A 25,681-nucleotide genomic window follows, 5' to 3' on the forward strand; every position below is an offset into this window, starting at 1 on the left:
CATAGACATCAATGTTTATATCTAGACACAACGCAACCTCTGTGTCTGATTCCAGGCCAAAGCTGCTCCGATATTTACCTCCTACCTCTTGCCTGATCGTAACCCTTCTTTTTAATGTTTTTGTTATTGATATTTCCCCCTTTTTTTTTCTGATCTGCCGTCTCTCTCTCTCTGTCCATTGTTGATCTGCTAATATCCGTTCTGTGCACTCAAATTGAGTGCTCTCTTCTGTCATCACTAGACACGCCCCCTTACTGCTGATTGGCTACAAGTGTTTTGGAACTCGGTCCAACGCTGTGCTCAAGTGTTTTTCAAAATTGCTTAGTGCACCTTTAATGTAAACCACGAAGAAAAAAAAGCCTCGTTTTGCCCTCCAGGTGGGCGTTGAGTATGACGTCATGTGAAAACTATCAATAAGTCATCTTTATGAAGACTGCATCGATTTGCACGCTGTACCTTTAAGAGTTCAGGATGTCACTGTCCTTATAGATGAGCTGCAGCTGCAGCTCCGTGTAACGCTACGACTCTAATCCGGTCGGGATTTGTGTCGGATCACTTCGGTTTGATGTTTATTCCTGTGTAAATCGTGCCCACTGAAGCCCTGTGAACTCTAATGGCAAATCTCTGCTATTTTACAAGTCATATTAGCATAAGATGATGATCATTTCCAGTTAGAGTATTAAGATCTGTGTTTGCTAAGTTAACCCTCGAGACTCGAGCATTGATATCGATGATGCATTTTATTTCTTTCCCTCATGAGTGTTTTCAGGAAGCGCCTGGTTATTGAAATCAGTGTTTGTTTATTTAGGAGAAATGGATATTCATGAATGTGGGTCTCTGAGGGTTTAAGCACAAATTGTTCAGTTTCCTCAAGTTTATTTGCTTTGCTCTGAACAAGCAGAGCGAATGTAATGCCCCACTGAGAGTGTTTTGTGTCACATGTTTTTGTAGCCTTTGCTCAGTTTCTAGTCTTTAAGGAACATTGATTCTTAGTCAATCACTGAAATGCAGAGGAAAGCAGCAGTGACGCACAGACGACCACAGTTCATGTTAGAGATCTCTCATTCATCTGATCGATTTGAGAAACTGTGCTGTTCAATGTACCAGACTCTGAATCAGAACAGGCGCTGGTGCTCATGATTCATGAAGCAGCAGGAAACCAACCGCAAGAGACTCAAGAACTGACTTTTTAAATTGGTGCAGGAGCCAAAGTCTGTCTGTTTGTGCATGTAAACCAGTAATTAAAACCAGGTCTGATATTTTCTGAAAATTAGTGTTTAACATATTTTAGTGTTGTGTGGTCGTCAGGGTGTTGTGGGTGCGTTGCCAGGGTGATGTTATTAGGTGCTGGGGTTGGTTGGCAAGGTGTTATGTGGTCGTTAGGGTGTTGTGGGTGGTTGCCAGGGTGTTATGTGGTCGTTAGGGTGTTGTGAATGGTTGTGGGTGGTCGTTAAGGTGTTGTGAATGGTTGTTAGGGTGTTGTGGGTGGTTGCCAGGGTGTTATGTGGTCATTGTCAATTGTTGTAATGTGGTCGTTAGGGTATTGTGGGTGGTTGCCAGGATGTTATGTGGTCGTTAGGGTGTTGTAATGTGGTCGTTAGGGTGTTGTGGGTGGTTGCCAGGGTGTTATGTGGTCATTAGGGTGTTGTGAATGGTTGTTGGGGTGTTGTGGGTGGTTGCCAGGGTGTTATGTGGCCATTGTCAATTGTTGTAATGTGGTCGTTAGGGTGTTGTGGGTGGTTGCCAGGGTGTTATGTGGTCGTTAAGGTGTTGTGAATGGTTGTAATGTGGTTGTTAGGGTATTGTGGGTGGTTGCCAGGATGTTATGTGGTCGTTAGGGTGTTGTAATGTGGTTGTTGGGGTGTTGTGGGTGGTTGCCAGGGTGTTATGTGGTCATTGTGAATTGTTGTAATGTGGTCGTTAGGGTGTTGTGGGTGGTTGCCAGGGTATTATGTGGTCGTTAAGGTGTTGTGAATGGTTGTAATGTGGTTGTTGGGGTATTGTGGGTGGTTGCCAGGGTGTTATGTGGTCGTTAGGGTGTTGTGGGTGGTTTCCAGGGTGTTATGTGGTCGTTAGGGTGTTGTGAATGGTTGTAATGTGGTTGTTGGGGTATTGTGGGTGGTTGGGCATTTAATTTCAACCTAAATATACCACAACCTAAACATGCCTCAAACTTTAGCTCTGTTCCTTCAGTTAATGCAGATCTAGCTTATAAAGCACAGTCACTCATCTCATGAATATTCAGCAGTGTGAATGACAGGCTGCAGGGCCGTCAGTGTTTGTGTAAATCCTTGTGTTTGTTGGCAGAGACACCTGCGGCCCTTCACACGAATCATACAAGACTTACTGAACTCAAGATATTAGCTCTTAACTTTGCCACCTTCATACACAGCCACTTCTCACCATCCAATTAATTCACTACATGAAACTACACCTTTTTCTCATTGAACATCTCGTTGCCTGCTGAAATGTATTCTTGCATGTAAACAGCAGCTCCTGCATGTCAGGAACCAGTCAGAGAACAATAGATCTTCAGCGCCACCTTCTGCTCATTTATAAAAGATACTTTTGCTTCCACAGGTTGGGTTTCATCCATGAAACATGCATCACTGTTTCCACACACATTCATCAGCACAACTGTTTTCAACATTGATAATAATCAGAAATGTTTCTTGAGCATCAAATCAGCATATTAGAATGATTTCTGAAGATCATGTGACACTGAAGACTGCAGTAATGATGCTGAAAATACAGCTGCGCATCACAGAAATAAATTACATTTGATTACATTTTATTTTAAGGTGGTATCATTACACTTTAACGAGTCATATTTATTAACTACATGTACTTCCTGTTTGGTTAGGGTTAAGATTAGGGTTTGGTTTAGAGTTACTTGCATGTAATTATGCATAATTAATTATTATAATAGTAAGATCATGTAACATATATAACAAGGACACCTTAAAATAAAGTGTTACCTTACATTTTTTTAAATTGTAATATTTTACAATATTATTAGTTTTCTTTTTATTAAATAAATTTAGCTTTGGTGAGCAGAAAAGACTTAATCATAATTATTTCCAAACTTTTGATCCACTTATTTTATTTTTCATTCATTTATTCATTCTAGTACCTCTCATTTTTTTTCATCAGCTAGTAATGGCTCTTTATGAGTATAATCACTATAAAAGGATTTTTCACTATAAAATAATAATTAACTTTTCCAGTAATCACATACGACTGAAAATGTGTAAGTTCTTCGCAAATCCTGATTCATGAATTACCCACAACCTCTCCAGATTTTGTTCAGACTCGGACTCTGTGGCTAATTTGGGTTGTTCTTCGTTGTTTTCTCAGAGGACGTCTTGGCGAAGGACGCAGGAGAATGTGCAATATGTCTGGAGGAGCTGGTGCAGGGAGACACCATCGCACGCCTGCCCTGCCTCTGCATCTATCACAAAGGGTAAAGCTGCTTGTGTGTGTGTGTGTGTGTGTGTGTGTGTGAGACGCGAGTCTGTTCTATTACAGTAATTCTGCTTTTCCTCCAGCTGTATTGATGAGTGGTTTGAAGTGAACCGATCGTGTCCTGAACATCCTTCAGATTAAACAACGCCTCTCGCACCTTTGCACAGGTAACACACACATCCACAAACCTGAAGCATGAGAATTCATATGCATATATTAGTGACTTATTACAGATCTAATACACTTTTGTGGCATTTAAATGCATGTCTTTAAATCAAAATTGACATTTCTTTTTAAAATATAAGGCCTGGGTCATTTTTTTTTAATTCCTCAGCACACGTTAAATAACTTGTTAGTGTAATGTCTCATAGAGGTTAAATGCATTGCAGATGCTGTAGTTTTATATCATGGTAATATTACATTTCATATTACACTTAAAAAATTTTTTTTTTAAATCAGCATATTACGAATATATATTATACTTCGTTTACTTTTTATTTGATAATGATTCATAAACGAATGTGTGAAATCTGTGTAAAAACAGCTGCACATTTTGAAAATACATTAGATTTCAAAACTAAAGACTCAAACTCTTTATATGCAAATGAAGCATTATCTATTTAAATATGCACTAATTTGCATATATTTCCAGAACATAAATCTGAACATTGGATAAAGGCATTTTATTGAAGGTTTTTCACTCCATAAATCAGAAAATACCGTCAACAACAGACAGAAAAAAAATGCATGTTTTTAGGAGTAAGATAAATCTGTAAAAACTGTAAATCTGAACAAACCTCTCAGTAAAACCTTTCAGAATATAGATAGGAATAAAACTGTACAGTTTGGTGAATGTAAGTGATACTGAAACGGAAAAAGAAACTCGCAACGTTTAAAGATATGAATAGTAATTGAAATCTACAGACATGCATAGATAAAGTGCAATAAAATAAACACTTAAATGTGTATTTTGAATGTGTTCTTTCCACTAGCCTAAAACAACACATTATGAACTGACCAAAACTGACCAGTGCATGTAAATCAGTGTTTCTGATCAGTGACGCGCTTTAATCGCTGCCTTGTGTTTCATGTCTCCAGCAGCCTCCTGGTCGTGAGAAGCGCCGCAATGTGAATTCTCTTCCTCCTCATAGACACTGTGACTTTGGTCTCGGGACGGCCTGATCGCCGAACGCCCCTCTCTTCTCGTAGCATGGCCCTCCCTAGTCGCCATATAAACCCTAGCGTGCCAAAACTCATTCAGGGAAGCTTTTTCCACATCACAGTCCAACAGAAACCCCAGCGGCGGTCGAGAGCTTCTCCAGCGCACCGTTGTCCAATCAGCAATGGTGAAGAAGGCGGATCTTAGGAAGTTCATTTCATTGGCGTCTCTGATTGGCCGGACTCAGGGTCAGCTGACCGTGTGGATAATTATCAGACGATCACAGTGGATTGTTCTCTGGTAAATGGGACTGTCTCTCAGTGCCTTAATTTTCAGATCCCACGGGCCGAAGCGGCGGCTGCGTTTCGATGGACTCTGAGAAAGACGCCTGGATGTGACGGGACGTGAGCCCTGATTCGGGTCGGCCCTGAGCCATACTGACAAGTGCCCTGTCTTTCGTAACGGTGCCGCAGCCGTTTTTTCTCTCTCTTTCTTCCCGAATGGAGGAATGCATGTCCCATGCATCTGGAGTCTCGTAGCAATATCTGTGCTAACGGATCAAGATTCACTGTAGCCTGTCACATGACGTCTGCACCGTCTTAAGATCATTTATGCAAGTGCATCATGTTTTATTTGTGTTGACAAATCTGGGCCTTAATTCAACACATGACTGACTTCTGTGTCTCTTTTATGTAGGGTGAATCTCATCAAAAAAAAATACAATGATATTTTGCATAAAGAAAATTTAAGGTTTTTTGGGGGGGGGGGATTAATATAATTATAATGGCAGTACAACAAATGCTACCATGATGAGTACAATTTAATAAATGAATGATATTCATTGTACTGCTGATTTTATTTAAACTAATTACATTATGTAAATATACTATGTAAATTGAATGGCTGTACAACAAATACTACCATGATGAGTAAATACATTACAATTTAAATAATACCTACAATTTTACTCCTCCAGTAGAAGTAGTTGTGTACTATATTAACTGTACTGCTCTTAAATGCGGATTTAAATTTTAAAAGTCATTGTATTCCAAAAATAATCACTGAGAATAAAAAAAAAAAAAAGAAAACTCAAAAGTAAAATTTGCATTTAAATCGGCATAATTTAATGACAGTACACATACTACTGTGATAAGTATATTACAATTTAAGTAATAAATAATATATAAAATTTAAATTCATTATTTATTGTACTGCTTTTAATTTATGCTTATTTTTAAAAAATTTAAATCATCATTGAGAATAATAAATAAAAAAAAAAACTCAAGTTACATTTGAAATCAGACTAATTTTAATGGCAACAAAAATATTACCATGATAAATACATTACTATTTGAATGTAGTTTTTATATATATATATATATATATATATATATATATATATATATATATATATATATATATATATATATATATATATATATATATATATATATATATATATATATATATATATAATAATTTTTTTTTTTTTTTGATTTATTGAAAATGTCAAATAAAAAGTAAATGTTTCTTAAGGGTCCTAAAATGCACTTCTATTTCTTTATGCAAAATATAATTGTAATTTCTTTTGATTTTGTGATTGGCAGGTTTTGTGAGAATCACTCTTCAGCATTTTCTCATTTAGGGCACCTTCATGTTTAAACGCATTGTACGTGCATCAAGAGACAAACATATGATGACATAATCGTCCATCAGGCCAAATGATTCTCATATTTCACCTTAAATCAAGGAAATTAATTCTCAGGATTATTAAGATTTGTCAAATACTTTCATGACAATTACACATTCTTCTCACAGTATTTATACATCATTGTGGTATCTGTTGTACTGCTCTTAATTTATGCTGATTTAAATTTTAAAAACCATTGTATTCCAGTATAAACACTGAAAATAATTTTTTTTTAAAAAGGAAAACTCAAAAGCAAAATGTTCAGATGCATTACAGCACTGATGCAAAATGTGCCCGATTGTTGTGAAAATGTCACAAATCTTAATGCTCCTACAAAGACCATTTTCTTCATGTGAAATATAATTCTTTTTAAATATTTGTGATGAGATGTGATTCAGGCGACTGATTCTCTCTGTGTTCGTCTTAAATTCACCTGTAGCTGCTGGAACAGGGTTTGATTCTCTTACGATCTTTGGGATTTTATCACCATTTTCTCAATCGGTTTAATGTAAATCATAGAGTCAGAACGGCGTGTGTGAGATTTGATATCATAAACACACTCTGGGTCACATTTCAGCTGCTTTTCTCAAGATCCACGTTATTTTTTTGGAGAAAGGTGGTTGTTCTCCAGTAGGGCTTGACGCTTCAGACGGACACGCTGCTAACTAGTTTTTTAAAGTTACTAATCACAGATTCGACAAGGGATTTTACTTTTTTTTTGGTTAGAGATTTACACTCATTACACTCGTTCCCAGTCTCAAGTAAAGCCTTATGCGGTTGAGATTATCTGAAGGCTTAGTATTGGTCAGCTGTGTTGAATTTGACCTGTGGACTATAGTCAGAAGCTGAATTGGACTTCAGAGTATTACCGTAGTCGACCTGGCATATCAAAAGTGCCAAAATAGCTTTAAAATGCTGCTAATCATGTATGTTGATGGCGGTTTCAATGCAAGTCTACGTCAGCTTCATTACAGCAGGTTTTCTGGTCACACATGAGAAGAGATACCACATGTTGCATGGGAAACACCACTATTTTTTTTTAAAAAGCCTTACCAGATATTAGATCATTTGCAAAACTTCTTTTACGAGAGATAATTTAGGTAAATAATAAATCCATGTTTTGCTGCTTTGTGCAAACTTCTGTTTCCAGCAGATCTGAGCCTGATGCATCCGACTGGATCCGTGATTGATTGTCAATCAAAGCCTTTGATACAAAAGACTGAGTGTCATTTCTGTTTGTTTGTTTAATATGCTACCAAACTCCATCAGGTAACGATCTGTCTGATCTAGTTCCATCTTTACAGCAGTCGAGAGGAACTAGTTACGCAAGTTAACTTCCTGAAGAAAACAGGAACTTGTATGTTGCTCGATCTCAATGTGAAAGGGTAACAGTGGCCACCAGGATGATCATAAAGTGGTGTTGTTTTTTTTTATTGTTTTTTTTTTTAAATGATTTAGAGATATTGTAACATTCCACATGTGTAAAAAAAAAAAATTGTACAGAGATAATGAGATTAAAAAAAGCAAAATCTTTTGAAGCACAGATCTTTACATGCTTGTCTGGATGTCCTTCTGTCTGCATGTGAGATTGCAATGTTTTTAATCCTCATCTTTAGTACAGTGACTGAACGCGTGAAATGATTTCTCAGATTGAGAAAAGCAGCATTATAAGTGTTCAAGTGTGGCTCTTTTCAGAGCAAATACATATGCAAAATATATTAAAAATCCTGATAACACTTGATGCCTTTATGTATAGTGCATTATAAGCACATTCATAATGCATTATATCTGTAACCAAGGTTAAAATGCATTATATTTGCAGTCTTAAGTCGCTGGGGTATATTTGTAGAAATAGCCAAAAATACATTGTATGGGTCAAAATGATTGATTTTTCTTTTATGCCAAAAATCATTAGGATATTAAGTAAAGATCATGTTCCATGAAGATATTTTGTAAATATCCTACTGTAAATATATCTCAACTTAATTTTTGATTAGTAATATGCATTGCTAAGAACTTCATTTGGACAACTTTAAAGGTGATTTTCTCAATATTTAGATTTTTTTTGCACCCTCAGATTCCAGATTTGACACTTAAGACTGGTTTTGTGGTCCAGGGTCACAATTAATGCATTAAAAATAGTGATGCACCGATAGCACTTTTTCCAGAACGAGTCTGATACTGATAGCCTACTTTCATTTTTGGTACTTGCGGATACCATACCTGTATTTTCATTGCAATTGTATTTTGTAAAAACATTGGGTAGAAAAACTAAAATATTTTCTGAGAGCTGCATTTTTATCATCGGAAACGTGCTGCGACTTATATATTCAAAACAAAATATATAAAGCAAAACATGCGCAGCACGTGCACACATTTGTACTGCGAGTTTCACATTTGCTTCGAATAAAGTTTTGTAGGTTTGACGTTTAAAATAAATGGGTAACGCTATAATAAGTATACACTTACAAGAACTTACAAATAATTTGCAAACTATTAGTTTACAGGTCATTCATAGTATTCTTCATTTGTTGTCACTGTAATTAACCAAATTATTGTTTAATTAGCTCATATGTAAAGTTAGATAATGCTTTAACAACTTATTAACCATAAATGGTTCTCACGTCACGGAACACATTTGTAAACATTTTAAGAAACTATAAATTTGAATGCAATTAATGTTCAATAAAGTTTGGTTTGAAGCACATTTTTCGTGACTTAATCTAAAGTGAGAACTATTCACTCATTACCAATTAACTGTTCCTTTACTACGAGCTAATTAAACAATAATAACTGCATTAATTACAGTGATAATGAATGAAGAACTCACTATTTATATAACCTCTGTGTTAACTATAAACTAATAGTTTGTTAATGATTTCTAAGTACTTTATTAGTGTTAACCACAAGATCATGCAACAGAAGTCTCTCTCCCTACCATCAATCAGTAATTTTTGTATTGTTTTACTTGCTTGTTTTGACACATTTGACACACAATTTTATTTTTTATTTTAACATAACTTATAAATATCCCACTTCAAGCACTAGATTGATCAATTGATTCAAATGATATTAGATATTTAATTATGCATGCTCATTTCATTTTTTGCATTTGTTACCTTTGCTGTCATTTAATTATATCTTAGTTACATCTTTAAAAACACTAATAATTTAATAGCACTGTTAATTGTAATCACTGTTAATTACAATCAATATCAAAATGAATATCCTTTTTCTCAGACTGTACAATATAATTTTGTAACGCCTAGATTCAGTTTAAAAGCATTTAAAGCTCTATATATACATACAAAGTTTCTGTTTGCATAATGTATTCTGTGTATATTTATGTGTGTATATATAAATACACACACATGCATGTGTATATATTTCAGAAAAATTGTTTATAAAATATATTTATTTATAATATAAATGATATGAATATAAATATAAACGTAAATATTTTCAAAATAAATCTTGTGTAAAAAATAAATGCTATGTGTGTGTATTTATACATGCATAATAAATATACACAGTACACATACAATATGCAAACAAAAACTTTTATTTTGGATATGATTAATCGTTTGACAGCACTAATGTGTGTGTGTGTGTGTGCGCACTTTAGCACTTAACACATTGGCACTTCCATATTATTGCTCTCTTGTTGGTTTTGATTGCTTCTATTGTCTTCATTTGTAAGTTGCTTTTGATAAAAGTGTCTACTAAATGTAAATGTTAACATTATATTAATTACGTACATGTACTTCATAGACCTCCTTAATGTCTAATAACTCCATTCTGCTCTCTGTTGACGGTGTTTCTTTATCTGAACACACGGAGCGTCTTTTGGTATTTTTTTTTAATGAGTACGAGTACAGGAGCGCAGTATCGGTGTCAGTATCGGTGACACTATCGGTATCGGTGCATCCCTAAAAAGGCTTTAAGTATTACTAGAGAGTTTCATCTAAATATGTTTGTTCTGGCTTCAGTGTGAAACTCACGTCAGAGCCACGGTAATAAACCTGAAAGTTTTGAATCTGTGTTGCCGTCACAGCCAATGGTGCTTCTGTTGCTGAAGTAGACCAATGTCTGTGGTATGACACAAACTTCCTCCTTTTAAACACGGATTATTTTCTCAAATCACATGTTTTACTGGTTCTTCTCAGTGGAAGCGAAGCCTCTTGTCGCCCTCATAGAGTCGTTGTTCTTCTTCAGAAACCCGGTCTCCTTTAATACTGTGAATGAATCAGAAAATGTGGCTACTGTACTCAACAGATTTCAATTGAGTTCATGTGATGAAATGCATTGCACACATCAATACCGGGTAAAATTGTTGATTTGTATTGTAGTATATTGAGTCATTTTATCACTACTTTTCATTTACGTTTCTCTCACTTCAACCACCATCTTTGGTGGAGCTTGTCGCAATGCATTAAGAGATTGCCTTCATTGCAAAGAATAATACAATGCTTTAAAATCTGGCTAAACTGAGGTGTCTTGAAGGCAGAATAATCTTTTATGCCATTAAAATGATGTAAACTCTAGTTTTTGGATTGAATGGCATATCTTACTTGACTTCCTTCAGTGTAGTGTTGTTAATCAGGCCTTCGGACATCTGTTTGGCTCCATTAATGGTGAACTCGTTTTCTATTAGCCTATAGAGAGGAATTAGAATGGATTTTTCAATCCGTCAGAGCAAATATATCGTGCATACAGAGCTGAAGTGCATTTACTGTAGTTGATCAAAATAGAAATGATATCCTGATCTAATAGCTAATAAATTACCATGCATCATGTATGTTTAGATGTCTTGTTTCACACATTTTGCATCTGCAGCAGACATGCATTGAGCTTTCTGAGTTACCACATTATGTCCTTTAATGTATTTTCATGCAATTTTTGTCAAGCAAAGCATTTGAGATGCAGCAAAAAATAGTATTTGCATCATTGCATTTGCACTATTTGTGAATATTGTAAACTTTTAAATCAGACACCAAAATGAGCATGCACCATTTACATGCTGCAGATGCCAGATATGTGAAACAACAGTTATTACTGAAATAATGAGGAATATTCGGTCATACATCAGATGTGTCAGAGTAGAGTTGGACCTGAAGGCATCCGCAAAGTCTGACGCTGCATCATCAGAGATTTTGTTCTGTATCAACCTGAAAAACAAGCACATTTAAATAAGAATGCATCTGGGATGCATTATAATTAGGTTTTATTTTTTTCAGATGCATGAGAAATTATGGCATCCAGTCGTACCAGAAGATGTGAAGGCTTGTGTTTTCCTTCAGTGCTTTTGCCAGACTTCTTCCACCGTGAGACGTAATGCCATTGGCAGAGAGACTAAACAGCAATGCAATAATCAATCTCAGAGCGAACGAGCGAGCGATCGTTCTTCATCTGACAGCTGAATACCTCAGAATGGAGACAGGAGAGTCATGATTTGCAAGATTTACCTGAGGTTGGTCAGACTGGGGTGATTCTTCAGGGCCTCCGCAAATGCATCTGCACCCTCATCTCCGATGGCGTTTCCCCACATTCTGCAACCAATTCATTTAATGTCACCAAACCTTTACCACAGTTTTGAATCATTTCTGTAAAATTCAGTTTAAAAACACTCAAAATAGGAATGCCATTGGCGTCATTTTAAAGGTATGGTCTAATTATTCCAGTGCATATTCTTACCCTACATCAAAGATAGATTTGCTCTTGTGAATTGCACTGGCCAGGTATTTCCCACCCACACCTGTAATGTTGTTGCAGCCGAGCCTATGGCAAACAAACGAATGATGAACTATGCATTCTGCATACCCTGTGAGAATGTGTATGTTTACAAGTCGTTTTAAAGTGTGCATCATCTGGAAAGCATTGCAATCAATTTTTAATCCCATCAATAAAACCATGCACACATCGGAGTAATGTTTTATAAGGTGCAGTCAATTCAAAACAATGCTCCACAAATGCTTCAAAAAAAAAAAATAAAAAATGTAATGACAAGATCATGTGGTTAAAAAGTCAAAACATTGACAAAATGGTCTATCAATAAAGATTTTTTTGGAGCAATGGATTTTTAATGCCATATGTGACCCTGGACCACAAAACCAGTCTTAAGTCGCTGGGGTATATTTGTAGCAATAGCCAAAAATACATTGTATGGGTCAAAATTATCGATTTTTCTTTTATGCCAAAAATCATTGGGATATTAAGTAAAGATCATGTTCCATGAAGATATTTTGTAAATTTCTTACCGTAAATGTATCACAACTTCATTTTTTATTAGTAATATGCATTGCTAAGAATTCATTTGGACAACTTTAAAGGTGATTTTCTCAATATTTAGATTTTTTTTGCACCCTCACATTCCAGATTTTCAAATAGTTGTATCTCAGACAAATATTGTCCGATCCTAACAAACCATACATCAATGGAAAGCTTATTTATTCAGCTTTCAGAAGATGTATAAATCTAAATTTAAAAAAATTGACACTTAAGACTGGTTTTGTCGTCCAGGGTAACATATGTGTATAAACATTTTTAAAAGAGCATATTTTCATATATTTGATAAAGATTCTTCCATTACCAACATACAAGAGATACCTACTTGACAACCTTCAAGTGTGGACATTCTTCAATAATCTTTGCTACTAGTTTGGCTCCAACGTCTGTGATGTAGTTTTTGTAAAGACTGTAAATGGAAAGAAAAGAGGGTAGAATGAGGTCTAAATAAAACCTGACAACATAATAAAGATGAACGGATGAACTCACCCCAAGACCTGAATGATTTTGTGTCTGATGAGTTCCTCTGCCAGAACCTCAATACTGCTGTCTGTGAGCTGATTCACGCAAAACCTGAAAGGCAGAGCGGAGTAGATTACTTACAAATTGTAGTCCGTTACTGATTCCAAATTACATGACAAACTGTGGTTACTAACGTAATCCCTTACATTGCACATTTTGAGTAATATAATCAGATTACTGTTAGTTTACTTCTGACCGAACTCATTTATCACATTGATTTAAATAGGATAATCTTGTACCATATTGATATAAAACTACAAAGAGAAGAAAAATGTACTGCATTAAACATTGTCAAGGTTTCCCAATCTGGGGTTCGTTAAGGAACTGCAGGAGTTAGTGAGTTTAATGAAAAGCTAGTTTTTAAATAGCATCAATCAAAATAAAACACTTTTTATTTGTTTACCTGCATGGCATGTGACCATTAACCAGCGTTACGGAAACGTGAACATGCAAATGTCATACTTCATAATTAGAATGTTAATTTTAAAATCTCGGGGAACTTTAAGTATTTGCAAAAGGTATTCAGATGACAAAAGTTTGAGAATCCCAGCATTACATGTAAATAAGAAATAACGTGAATTTGTGCATTTGAATACGTTTGAAAGACAACGACATAGTAATACATGGTTAAAGAACACAAAACAATCAATCAAATAAAAATGAATGCGTTCAGCAGTAGTTGATGAATTTTTTAGATAACGCTCCTTAAAATTGAAATGATTTTCAATTTTAATTTTCTGTGTAATTATAGCCGCCTGACTAGTGGCTGGGGAAATCTTTTGTGAGATTTTCTGAATGTATTAAGCAGTAGCTATTTTAGAAATGAAAATCTAAAAGATGAAAAAGAATTAGAAAGAATCAAATTCTGAATAATTTATTGCTATTGTGTGAATTTGTAATCAACAAAAAAATAGCCTGACTTTTGTCTGATTTTTAAAATTGATTTTAATTTAATTATAAGTACTTAATTTTTTTGGTTACACTTTATTAATTAACTACATGTACTTACAATATGGTTAGGATTAGGGTTTGGCTTAGATTTACTTGCATGTAATTATGCATAATTATAATTATAATAGTAAGTACATGTGTAACAAGGACACCTTCAAATAAAGTGCTACCAATTTTGGGAATCTGATTACGTAATCCAGATGTCATGAAGGGAGTTACTACCCAGTTCAGCCGAAACGAAGGAACTTCATTTGTTGTTGCATTCAAGCCGTATATGTTTTGGGTAAAGCCCAACCCTGCCTGGCTTTTCTTACCTTACTACCGTCATTTTGCTGAAAGATGGTCTCAGTTGCTTCACGCCATAATCGTTGATGTTGTTATTGTCCATGTCGACTCCTAGGTGCTTCCTACGATGGTGGAGGACAAAGTTCAAGGCGCTGCAGTCGGCCGAGTAAATGTTACAGAAGGCGATCTTAATGTACTCCGCCGATATGCCGTTGGCCGTCATCTTGGCAACGTCCTCGCTGTTCGTCTCAAATATGCACCGCAGCATCCACAAGAAGTTTGGCATTGCATGCACCTTGTCACCATCAATGTCTGTGGATGGATAACGAGGAAGGCCTTTAAGATGCGTCTTAACGCTGTTGGACAGATAAGACTTGAGCATCTTGCGCTTTTGCTTCAATAACGCCGGTGGAACGAGATGCTCCAAGAGTGGCGCGTTGGGTTTAGACAAGAGGCCGCATAAAAATAAATTGGCGAACTGGAAGTTGGTTTGGAAAGGGTCTTTATCTCTAGGTCTCGACTTTCCCAGACAAGGCAAGCAGGTGAAACGCGACGACCTCTTGTATTCGCATTTGGAGAAGAACCTTAGAATAGATTCAGGAGTGATTTTGGAGTCAAGCACCAATGAAAACGCCGCTAAGAAGGCCTGGAGGGTCTCGTGGAGGAACTCGAAGGTTGCCGAGCCTCCGCATCCATCGTAATGCGAAGCAGGCCTCAGAAACCCAAACTGAAGGTCTTCATCTTCTAATCCACAGGATATCACTTCCTCCAAACTGAACACAAGTCCACCGCGTTCGAGACCATGCAAGGCCAGTCGAGCGAAAGCCGAAAGATTCCGCTCACCAGCTTTAAAGGTCTCCGCTGGACACCTCGTACTCCGTTTTAAAAGTCCAGGGCGTGCAATCGAGTGTCCGAGAAAGACCTCAGAAAGAAGCAAGAAGACGTTTGTGAGCGTAATGCAAGAATCCGGCAACTCAAAGTTGTCATACACTGAATGAAGATGCTTGAAGCTCTTGAGGATGATCCAGCTGAACAATGGGATGGAGCAAAGACCGCAGAGATGAGGATTGGCATCCAGCTGATCGGTCACCATTGTCTTGTGTTCCTTCTCTGGGAAATGCAAAGCCGTGTATCTCTTCAGGTTTTCAGGCGAGAATCCCTTCAAATAGACTTTCTTCCGGATCACTCTGCTTTGGACTTCGGTGCCACTTCGTGCACTCAGAATCTTCCGGGAACCCTTGAGCAGTTTTCCGCAAAGCAAGTTCATGAGAAGCAAAAGCGGACGGGTCTTTTCTTCCGGGGAAACCGTTTCCGGCACGTTATCCAAGTCAAAATCCGTTTGGATTTCATCATATCCGTCAAAAGTGAAAAGCACAGTTTCTGGGAATCGTAAGATGTAGGCGAAGACTTCGTTATCGGGGTCGCCGTCTGGATAGCAGTTGTGTTTAAAGATCAGATCCTTCAGCGAGATCTCGTCCGTCTCCTTAAAGGCGCTGAACATCCTGCATCTGAACTTGAAGAAGAACTTGGCGCGAGTCTTTAGCTCCCTTCTGGACCACAGGTTCTGCAGCTTCTGAAGAACGATGGATTTGCCTACGCCAGCGTCGCCAGTGATGAAGATGGTCTCGGCCTGCAGGTTGAAGACTCCCTGGTCTCCAAGAAGCTCATCCAGACTCTGTAAGTATCCCAAACTCTCGCCTCTGTCATTGAAGAGCTCCATCTGTGTGTCCGTGTAAAGATCCTCCAGCGGCGTCTCCTCGCTCTTCGAGTACGACGTGATGAACTGAGTGTCTCTTCCCAGCTCGTATCTGAGCTTCTCACAGTACTTGCTAACTGCAAAGATGCGAAAACATTAGTGCACCAAGACAACTGGCAGAATATTGTCATAAATATTCAAGTGCATAAATGTAGTGTCCTACAGTATGACATGCCGATAATCTGACTAAAACCTTTTGTTCAAATTATGAACATTGATCTGGACTTTTCATTTCATGGTTTCTGTATTTGTAAAATGTTACATGTGACCCTGGAGCACAAAAGCAGTTATGAGTAGCACAGGTATATTTGTAGCAATAGCCAACAATACATTGTATGGGTCAAAATTATAAATTTTTCTTTTATGCCAAAAATCATTAGTATATTAAGATCATGTTCCATGAAGATATTTTGTAAATTTCCTACCAAAAATATATCGAAACATAATTTCTGATTAGTAATATGCATTGCTAAGAACTTCATTTGGACAACTTTAAAGGCGATTTTTCTCAATATATATATTTATTTATTTACTTTTTTTTTTTTTTTTTGCACCCTCAGATTCCAGATTTTCAAATAGTTGCATCTCGCCAAATATTATCAAATACAATATATATATATATATATATATATATATATATATATATATATATATATATATATATATATATATATATATATATATATAGAGAGAGAGAGAGAGAGAGAGAGATTTAGATATTTATTATGATAGGACCATATTTGGCTGAGATACAACTATTTGAAAATCTGGAATCTGAGGGTGCAAAAAATAAAATAAGTAAATAAATAAATATATATATATTGAGAAAATCACCTTTAAAGTTGTCCAAATGAAGTTCTTAGCAATGCATATTACTAATCAGAAATTGTGTTTCGATATATTTTTGGTAGGAAATTTACAAAATATCTTCATGGAACATGATCTTAATATACTAATGATTTTTGGCATAAAAGAAAAATGGATAATTTTGACCCATACAATGTATTTTTGGCTATTGCTACAAATATACCCCAGCAACTTAAGACTGGTTTTGTGTTCCAGGGTCACATATGTTATTTTAAATGAAAATACTCACTGGGGTCTGTGTTAACCACTGGTATGACACTTATAGTGTCTAATGGTTTGTACCGAATGTCTTCAAACCAAGGCCGCAGATCGACGTAAGCGTCGTATGCTTCATGAAGAACGTGTACGAAATATGCTGAGCACTCCTCTCCTTTACTCTGAACCAGCTCCAGGATTTTGCGAACCTGTGTGTCCAAAAATGAGTTGATTAATTGTGAAATATATATATATACATTTAACAGGGTGTATAAAATATGTATATAACAGGGTGTTTGCACGTTTTATGAAGGTAAATTTAAGACATTTTAAGAGCAAGTAAAGACACACAGAGTTGTGTTAGCGGCACTTCAAAGATTAAAAATACAACTTAATAAAATTATTATACAACAAATGCAACCAAAAAAATCTCCATTACTTTTTAATTCATTTTACAAAAAAAAAAAAAAAATGCCCCTAGAATATGAAAATAACTTTTACTGTAGCTTCTGATCACAATGCAAAAAATGTTCTTCTTCAGAATTTGTATTGTTTTCCAGTAGTAGTACGTATCCGCCAGCAAATGACAAAATGATTAATTGCTTTGACCTTTCGTGACCTCATAATAATATTATTATTATTAATAATAATAATATCCATATGTGCCCTTTGATCTCATAAGTTTCGGATGTGGAAATCGGTCAAGCGTGAAACTCCGGTGTCATCCGGGAAGAGCTATGTTATCCGACGGTGGAAAAACCCATAAATGAGCTGTCAAGCATTGTTTTGAAGATATTATGGTCCGTTTTGAATCTTTCTCATGGAAACATCTGTGTGACGAGCGAGCGCCCCTCCCATCTGCAGCGCGCGTATCAGGTTCCGAGGCGCGCTCTCTTTCCCTCTCTCTCTCTCTCTCTCTCTCTCTCTCTATGGGAGATGTGTGAAAAAGATAATGGTTTTAAGGACAAAATAAGAATAAATAAACGATTTTAACTTATGTAACAGATTTATGTGTGGCGCTGGTCTCAAAAAATTATGAAACCATGACGTGTGAAATTGTCGGATCGTTGGTTGATTTTATATTACAACAAAACATGTTGGTTTGCAGAGATTTTCTTTTCTGGCTAGACCGCCTGTAATTGTAACATCCGCTATTGTATGTTTGTAACGGCAATTTGAATTCACTACTTCAATGTATATTCAACAATAAACTGTTAAAAAAAAAAGTTGAAATGTGTATACGCCTTTTTCCGAAGCAACTTACTAATGAGCAATTCACAAATATATTTTTTTAATCAATTTTCTAAAAAAGAAATCGGCCTGAATACGGAAATAGGTCTGGTATCTGATATCTAAACTAGGATAGTATTAATAATATAACATAAATGTCTCGAATGAAGACGACGGGTGGGATGAAGCCATGTTTTATTAAATCAAGCAAATTAGCAGAAATATGGACTTATATGAACAAAGAGACAGCAAAAAAAAACTAGGGCGCAAAGCGCAAGGCTTAACAGTTACCTTTAGAGGGGGAAAATGCAACAAGAGCGGTAAACAAATTCAAACAGAAAGAATACGCAAAGTCATGGAATTGTTCTGGTTTCAAAGCGTTGCCTTATGAAAAACGCTGCGATTTATATCTCACAACGATGTGACGAGGCCTAGCGCCGTTAAACACACGGATAAAGTCAAGATACCTCTCAGTTTTAGGGGTACTTACCAGGGACCAGTCTGGTGTGTGAAAGAGTTAGAACAATCATTTTTGTTTGTGATGTTAGACCGTATTGTTCTTATTGTCTCTATAAAGATTTGTACGTTTATATACATTTATGAACGCTGTTACAGAATTTGTCTTGGTGACATTCAATGGAATATTTCATTAAAAGATGAGGCAGAGGACTGATTGAGTAACACTCTGTCAAGGGTTCGTCCAAGTACCGGAAACCTATAACTTTGTCGTAATTATTTAAAAAAAATACATATAAGCATCACGCCTGCCACTTTTGTAACTGACTAAAAAACTAATATTTAAGCTAAACAAGCATTTGCGACTGTGAAAAATTAAGAGAATTAAGACGTGTTAAAAACTGCTGACCGCATGTTTTCTTAAAGAAGATCGGACAGACATGACTACGCTCAATTACAGTTGTACCTGTTTCCTGGAACAAAACTAAAAGGCGGACGCCTGAAACACAACGACTGAATAAAACAGACTGAATCATTGCATTCGCTTAAAACAACAGTGATTTATTAAAGTCACGTTTAGAGACGCGTACAAAGAAAATATTGCTTCCACACCATCTTCAAATTGTAATGTGTAACTGTATGTGCTCTAAATGAAATAGATGTACACGTAACAGTGAAATAGTAAGATCGAGGCCTTGTGTCGCGTGGCCTCTTTGTAGACAGACCAGTAATCTGTACACCGCAATCTCAGTTTAAACACACTCTTGACATTCCTTTAATTATCTTATACTGCATTTGTTCTCGTTTTCACTCACCACATGATTGACCAAACTCTGAGGATGGTCTTCATATAAAAACTGTACAAAAACAATGAAAAAAAGTATAGAGTGGTATCAACTATTGGGGTAGGCCGTCAAAATCAACACTAAAACTAAAAACATTAAATATATTTAGAAGAGAGTATTTCAGTATTAGGTAATTGTTATACCGATACATATTTCTGTTGTGCAAACATATTTCCTGTATAAAAGACTACGTCTGTGACCTTTTCATGGGCTTGTAGTTTAATGTTATGGTTCTTAATTGCGATCACATTACAACAAGTCGACATAGTCCCTCTACCAAATCTGCCAAAAGTGGACAAAACAGAAAAATTTTAGCAAGAGGCAGATGCTTATGCTTATGACCGACGTCACGAAATCTAGTGACGTAAAGAAAAAAGTCACTTATAATTCAATGTTTACAAAAAATATACACAAATCCCCACGAGCGGAATTTTCTGTATTCATACGGCAATTTTCTCAGTGGTTTGGTCTCTTGAGATACATAGGGTTTTTGTTCTCACAAAATTCCTTTATATTTTATGTCTGTAACTTTTCAAGAGCGTGTACAACCTCTGACTTTACTGAATGTGCGGCTTTGAGCTTGATGGTGAGAGATGTTTCAGTTGTATGTGTAAATCAGCCAGACTTATCATCCTATGGTCATGGAAATGGGTAATTGTCTCAAAAAGAAATACCGACTTAGTCAAGCGCTCTCAAGTAGAGTGTATAGTGTATAAATGTGAATTTTCATTTATTTCTATAAACGCTGACTGCTCTTAGATAGAGAAGGCCTCACCTACAGTCAAAGTAATGACACACACAGTCCAGCAAATAAAATGTGAACGGCGTCATCCGTAACACTAACCCCAAGTAAAATGACAGTCACAGTGGATTGAGAGGAGGTTTTCTATATTCTATATGCGATATGATTTTCTTAAATGATGAAAATTGTCTGGGTAACTATAGCTCTCTAGGAATTTACAACTGTGCCCCCATAGACCTTGTTGGGTCTGTAGGGGAAAAGCATGGACGATAAGGTTTATTCTATATCTGATCTATATCTATGTGAGTAAAAATAATAACCTAAGAAAATGGTAAGTTGAAACAAGCTCAGCTGATACACCTCTTTAATTTAATGTTGGATGGTGAAAAATCCACATTCTGATGCATCTAAAGTGTTAGACAAAGGCATGAAACCACGACACACGAGCAAAAATATTGAATGAAATATGCTGAATGGATGTGAAATGCGATTTCTTTGTTCGGTTAAGAAGCTTCATCTAGACCCCTGTATTGGGAAATAAGAGTAGTTCCACTCGGATAATGAACACCTCGGGGAAAAATTATTTGAAATGTAGGTTTGTCAAAAAGAAAGAATGATTTGTTATCTGATTTAGTTGTATTTTCAAAAAATAAAATAAAATAAAAATAAATAAAATACATTAAATAAAATAAATAAATTGCCTTTCTTAAAAACATTGTGTCAAACTTATTTTGTAGCCTGATTCTCACTTCCTCGTGTCTTGACCACAAATTTATCAGACTTATAAAATTAGCGGGAACCTTTGTGCAGTAATATAAAGTAAATCATATAAAACAAAGAGAACCGATTAATGATTTTGTTAGAACACAACAGGTATGAATCTACATTTGGTAACCTTTTATTCAAACTTTAAAGTAAGTTTGTGCTTTAAAATCAGCAAGTGTTATAGAAATAATTGATTTTGGGGAAAAAGTTTGAAAACTAGCTTGCATATGCCGACCTGAACTGTTGACCTTCCTGAGTGACATCATCCTGCGTGTGTGTGGATCTGTTTGGATTATTTTTTTAAACACTGCAACAACCACGTTTGTCAACATGATTTATTTTGTAATATCATGTTTTGACCTTATATTTACTAGGAATTGAAACCTTTGTAAAAATAAGAAAAGCAATAAATGTATAAATGAAAATGATATAGATTTATGAGACTTGTGAACCGTTAAAACTTAACATCAGTATCACCACTATTAATAAGCAGTCTTAACAACAAAGCATATGTTTAATACATATTGTAGATAGGTTTTAACAACGTAGGTAATTTCATACCGTCTGACATTCATTTAGCTTGTTCTGTGCTTTTAAAGCTAATTAAATATTCTCAGGGGCCCATTGCACCGCATAAGGTGTTCCTCACATGTGCGGATTCATTCAAGAGTAGTTTACAACTCCAAAGAATGTGTGCCATAGTGACATGGTTGATTTTGTAAAGACTTTTCACATGTCTGTAATTGACTTAAACAAACATTTTAAATGAGCTGGAATGTTATGGCGTGACCCTTCAAATCACGTGACCATCAGGCAAGATGTTACATCGTCATATGGTCTGTCTACATATGTTTCTTAGTAGACAACCAATAGTATATTTTCAGCTAAGGGTATGTTTCACCCTGCTGATAAAGACCGTTCAGAAAAGTACGACCATAAAGTGCCGAACTAGATCACAGGCTCACCCTAGTAATACTCTAAGATAGGGAAACAGTTTATTTCACCTTTTTAAGCTGGAATATGTTTTGAAATCAAATAAACTAAGTACAAGTCTCCTTTAAAAGTTTCAACTAAATTTTTGAACACGTACTGTTGAATAAAAATCATAATTTAGCTTTAATTTACAAGTAAAAAATAAAAGATGTTATTTAAAACTTTTAAGATTTCATTTAAACAGTCATTTAATTTTGAAAGATCTTATTTAAACTCGTAAGATTATGCTTTAATAATAATAATACATTTTTTAAGATGTCTTCGTTCACTCTGGAAAAGAAAAAAAGGATAACATCTCAGATCATCTCCCTTTTTATTTTATTTTTATTTATTTTATTTTTATTTTATTTTGGAAATCTTTAATTCCCAGTATGGACATCATTGTTCACAGAACAAGTGTAAGACATTTTTATTGTCACCAAGCCTGACTATTGTAAATGTTTATTTTTATATAGTATGTTACATATAATCACATTTTATTTATTGACATCTTTAAAAGACAAGAATGATGTGTTTTATAAGTTCAATAAACTTAAATAAATGCTGAATATGTGTTTAAAATGTATGATGAATGATTTGCTTTAGTAGGTTGTTTTATAATGTTAATAAGCTTAATAAATATATAAAATAAATGCTAAATATGCTTAAAATGATGAATGATTTGCTTTAGTAACGTTTGTTACTATGATATATAATTCTCTGGGAGTTTTGGAGTTGAAGAAGTTTTGACATTTGTGTTCTACACTGATATAACAATGTGGTTTATGATGCAATTTCTTGAGTCGTCATAATTCAGATTGCTTAAAACAATATTTAATTCAAAAATGTAAACGTATTACGTGTTTTATAAGTTCAGTGAACTTAAGTAATTGTTGAAATATATGATTAAAATGTGTGATAAATGATTTGCTTTGCTTTGTTACTATGATGTGTTTTATAAGTTCAATAAACTTAAATGTTGAATACTTGATTAAAATGAATTATGAATGATTTGCTTTCGAAACATGGTAGTAGCATGCTGTCATATAATTATAGTGATACTGAGAAAATGCCCTTCTTACTTGGAGAAGATGATAACACAGCTGCACTCGCTGCTAAATATGTATTAACCGTCCATTCACAATGTTAGATGTTAATCATGATTAACTTGAAACTGACTTACTTTATCTTTTTATTTAGATTTATTTTATTGTTATTTAGGTTGTTGTTTATGTTGTTGTTGTTGTTATATATATATATGTTAATGCTTTGGTAACAAGACGTGTATTCTCTGATCCCCTGAAGAATGTAAGACCATTTATATTTTTTAACCATTTTTATTCGTTAAGGCAAACATTTTTTATCCCTTATCATCGATAGCCTATTTTATTTAAATTCTTTTTATGCAACCAACAGAATATATGCGCGAGCTCAGAAGTGTGTCTTAAAACTGTTCTGTTAAAATCATTTATTTATTCTTATTTTGTCCTTAAAACCATTATCTTTTTCACACATCTCCCATAGACAGAGAGAGAGAGAAATTATTATTATTATTTATTTATTTTACTTTTATTTATTTTTTTAACAAAGATGCATTTACTTGAGCAACATTAAAACCAACAACAAATATCTGCCTTCGAAAAATCATTATAATTGTAAAGGGAAAACAAGGTTTTCTGACTGCAGATATTCTTGTTTTAAGCATAAACTCATTTTGATCAGTTTCTCAGAAAACAAAAGTAAATGCATCTTAATTTAAGCATGTTTAGATATTTGTACTGGAAAACAAGATAAAAATACAGTAGAAGATATTCATTTTTATCAATGCATGCAACATTCAATATCATGAATTTAAGACTTTCTGTTCTGAATTAGGATCTATGGCCTTTATTTGCGAAAGGGCAAATTAAGACCTTTTAAGGCTTGCAGAAACCCTGTTTAAATAATTTTATCATTTTGTATGTTAGGAGTTCATACATACAGTATATTTTGAAGTTATGTATATTTACAGGTATATACTGTAAGTTTGCATAACTTGCATGGTACTTATAATACTTGTGTATTATACTGATAGGCTCCCAGGTTAAAAAAAGTTACTCCCCAACACTGCACTTGAGTACACTTAAGAAGTAGAAGTAGGCCTACTAAAGAATCATTTTAGTATCCTATACTAAGTACAAAATTAGTGCGCGAAAATAGAACACTTTAAGTACATTATGGAAGTGTACTTCTTACTCTTTCTTGACCTGGGCTATGTAACAGCCTGATATAGTAATAGTGTTGTACCTGGTCAGTTTTGGTGGTGCTGCGCTGAATGATCTCGATGTCTTCGGTGCAGATGAAGCCGTTCATCTGGAGGTTCTCCAGAATACACTGCGTGTTCTTCACCTGCTCCACCAGCAGCTCGCGGTGTGACGTCAGCAGCCTCAGGTGAGACCCCTCACTCGTGCACGAGCCCATTTTACCTGTTTAGCGCGAGACCATCAGCCCGGGCTCTTCCTTCACAGACATGCGGTCAGAAGTCGCGTCGTTGTCGGTGTCTGATGCGAAAAATCAGCGCGAGGCAAGCGACCGTTCTCTTGAGATTGGGTTTTACAGTCCCGATATAGTGTTGTGTTTTAGGAAAGCGTGGTCATCTCAACAGAAAACGAAAGAGTCTGACTCAGCGAAGGCTGAACGGAATACTGAGTGTTGTTTACTTGGTTCCGCACCTTCCATGTTAACTAGGAAGTGAAACTATAAGATGAAATTTGACCCGGATTGCTGAAAACACCCTGGGTTTGCTCATTTCTGCCGTCTCAACCCTAGTAGAAAAATAAAAAGTCATGCATTTAAAATACATTTACTTCATACTAAGTATACTTCAAATCTGTGAACATATTTACTGACGGATAACTCGAAGGTCATTTTTCTTTTCTGTCAAACAAAAGTTAAATGTGTTCAGAAAAGTTATCATAGTTTTAGTGACAATGACAAAAATTATATATATGAAAAATTTGTTTTTAACAAAAATAAAAAAGAGAATATAATCAATTATGAATTACAAAATTATTTGAAACATATTGTTAGCTGATGCTAACTAGCTACCTGATGCTAACTTGAGGTGATTTTTAAATATAAATATCCAAATATTTTTATTAAACCAACTAAAACAAAGGAATTAATGTTCAGAACAGAATAACTACAGTAATTGCTCATTTTACCCCACAGACTGTTTGAAAAAATCCAAAATAAAAGTTTTTGTTTACATACTATGTATGTGTACTGTGTATATTTATTGTGTGTGTGTGTGTATAAAGACACACATACAGCATATATTTTTATATCTATTTAAATTTATATTTATATAAAATATATCACACATAAATATATTTAATATATAAACGTAACATATTTTTCTTAAATATATACATGCGTGAGTGTATTCATATATACATAATAAATATACACAGTACACACATATATATATATTATGTAAACAAAAACTTTTATTTTG

The 25,681-nt window shown here is 35.1% G+C and overlaps 2 protein-coding genes across 3 annotated transcripts in view; one reads left to right on the top strand and one right to left on the bottom strand.

The window, feature by feature from the left end:
* Nucleotides 1-5,954, top strand: part of znrf2b (zinc and ring finger 2b) — a 45,237-nt gene extending 39,283 nt beyond the window's left edge. The window contains exons 3-5 of one of the 2 annotated variants that reach the window (XM_058747261.1): nt 3,358-3,463; nt 3,549-3,632; nt 4,564-5,954. In XM_058747261.1, the coding sequence (XP_058603244.1) occupies nt 3,358-3,463; nt 3,549-3,606 (164 nt within the window). In that variant the 3' untranslated portion in view covers nt 3,607-3,632; nt 4,564-5,954. The remainder of the gene's footprint in view (nt 1-3,357; nt 3,464-3,548; nt 3,633-4,563) is intronic. The other variant, XM_058747262.1, reaches the window with a different exon arrangement.
* Nucleotides 5,955-6,126: 172 nt separating this feature from the next.
* Nucleotides 6,127-24,968, bottom strand: nod1 (nucleotide-binding oligomerization domain containing 1). The gene is made up of 11 exons (XM_058746065.1): nt 24,472-24,968; nt 17,210-17,384; nt 14,387-16,190; nt 13,089-13,172; nt 12,925-13,008; nt 12,009-12,092; nt 11,780-11,863; nt 11,583-11,666; nt 11,399-11,482; nt 10,886-10,969; nt 6,127-10,549 (listed from the first exon to the last, which is right to left on the bottom strand). Exons 1-11 carry the CDS (start codon nt 24,643-24,645, stop codon nt 10,477-10,479), a joined length of 2,814 nt encoding a protein of 937 aa, XP_058602048.1. The 5' UTR covers nt 24,646-24,968; the 3' UTR covers nt 6,127-10,476.
* Nucleotides 24,969-25,681: the final 713 nt, after the last annotated feature.

The sequence above is a fragment of the Onychostoma macrolepis genome, chromosome 16 (genome assembly GCF_012432095.1).
Source record: "Onychostoma macrolepis isolate SWU-2019 chromosome 16, ASM1243209v1, whole genome shotgun sequence".
In the NCBI taxonomy this organism is placed as follows: domain Eukaryota; kingdom Metazoa; phylum Chordata; class Actinopteri; order Cypriniformes; family Cyprinidae; genus Onychostoma; species Onychostoma macrolepis.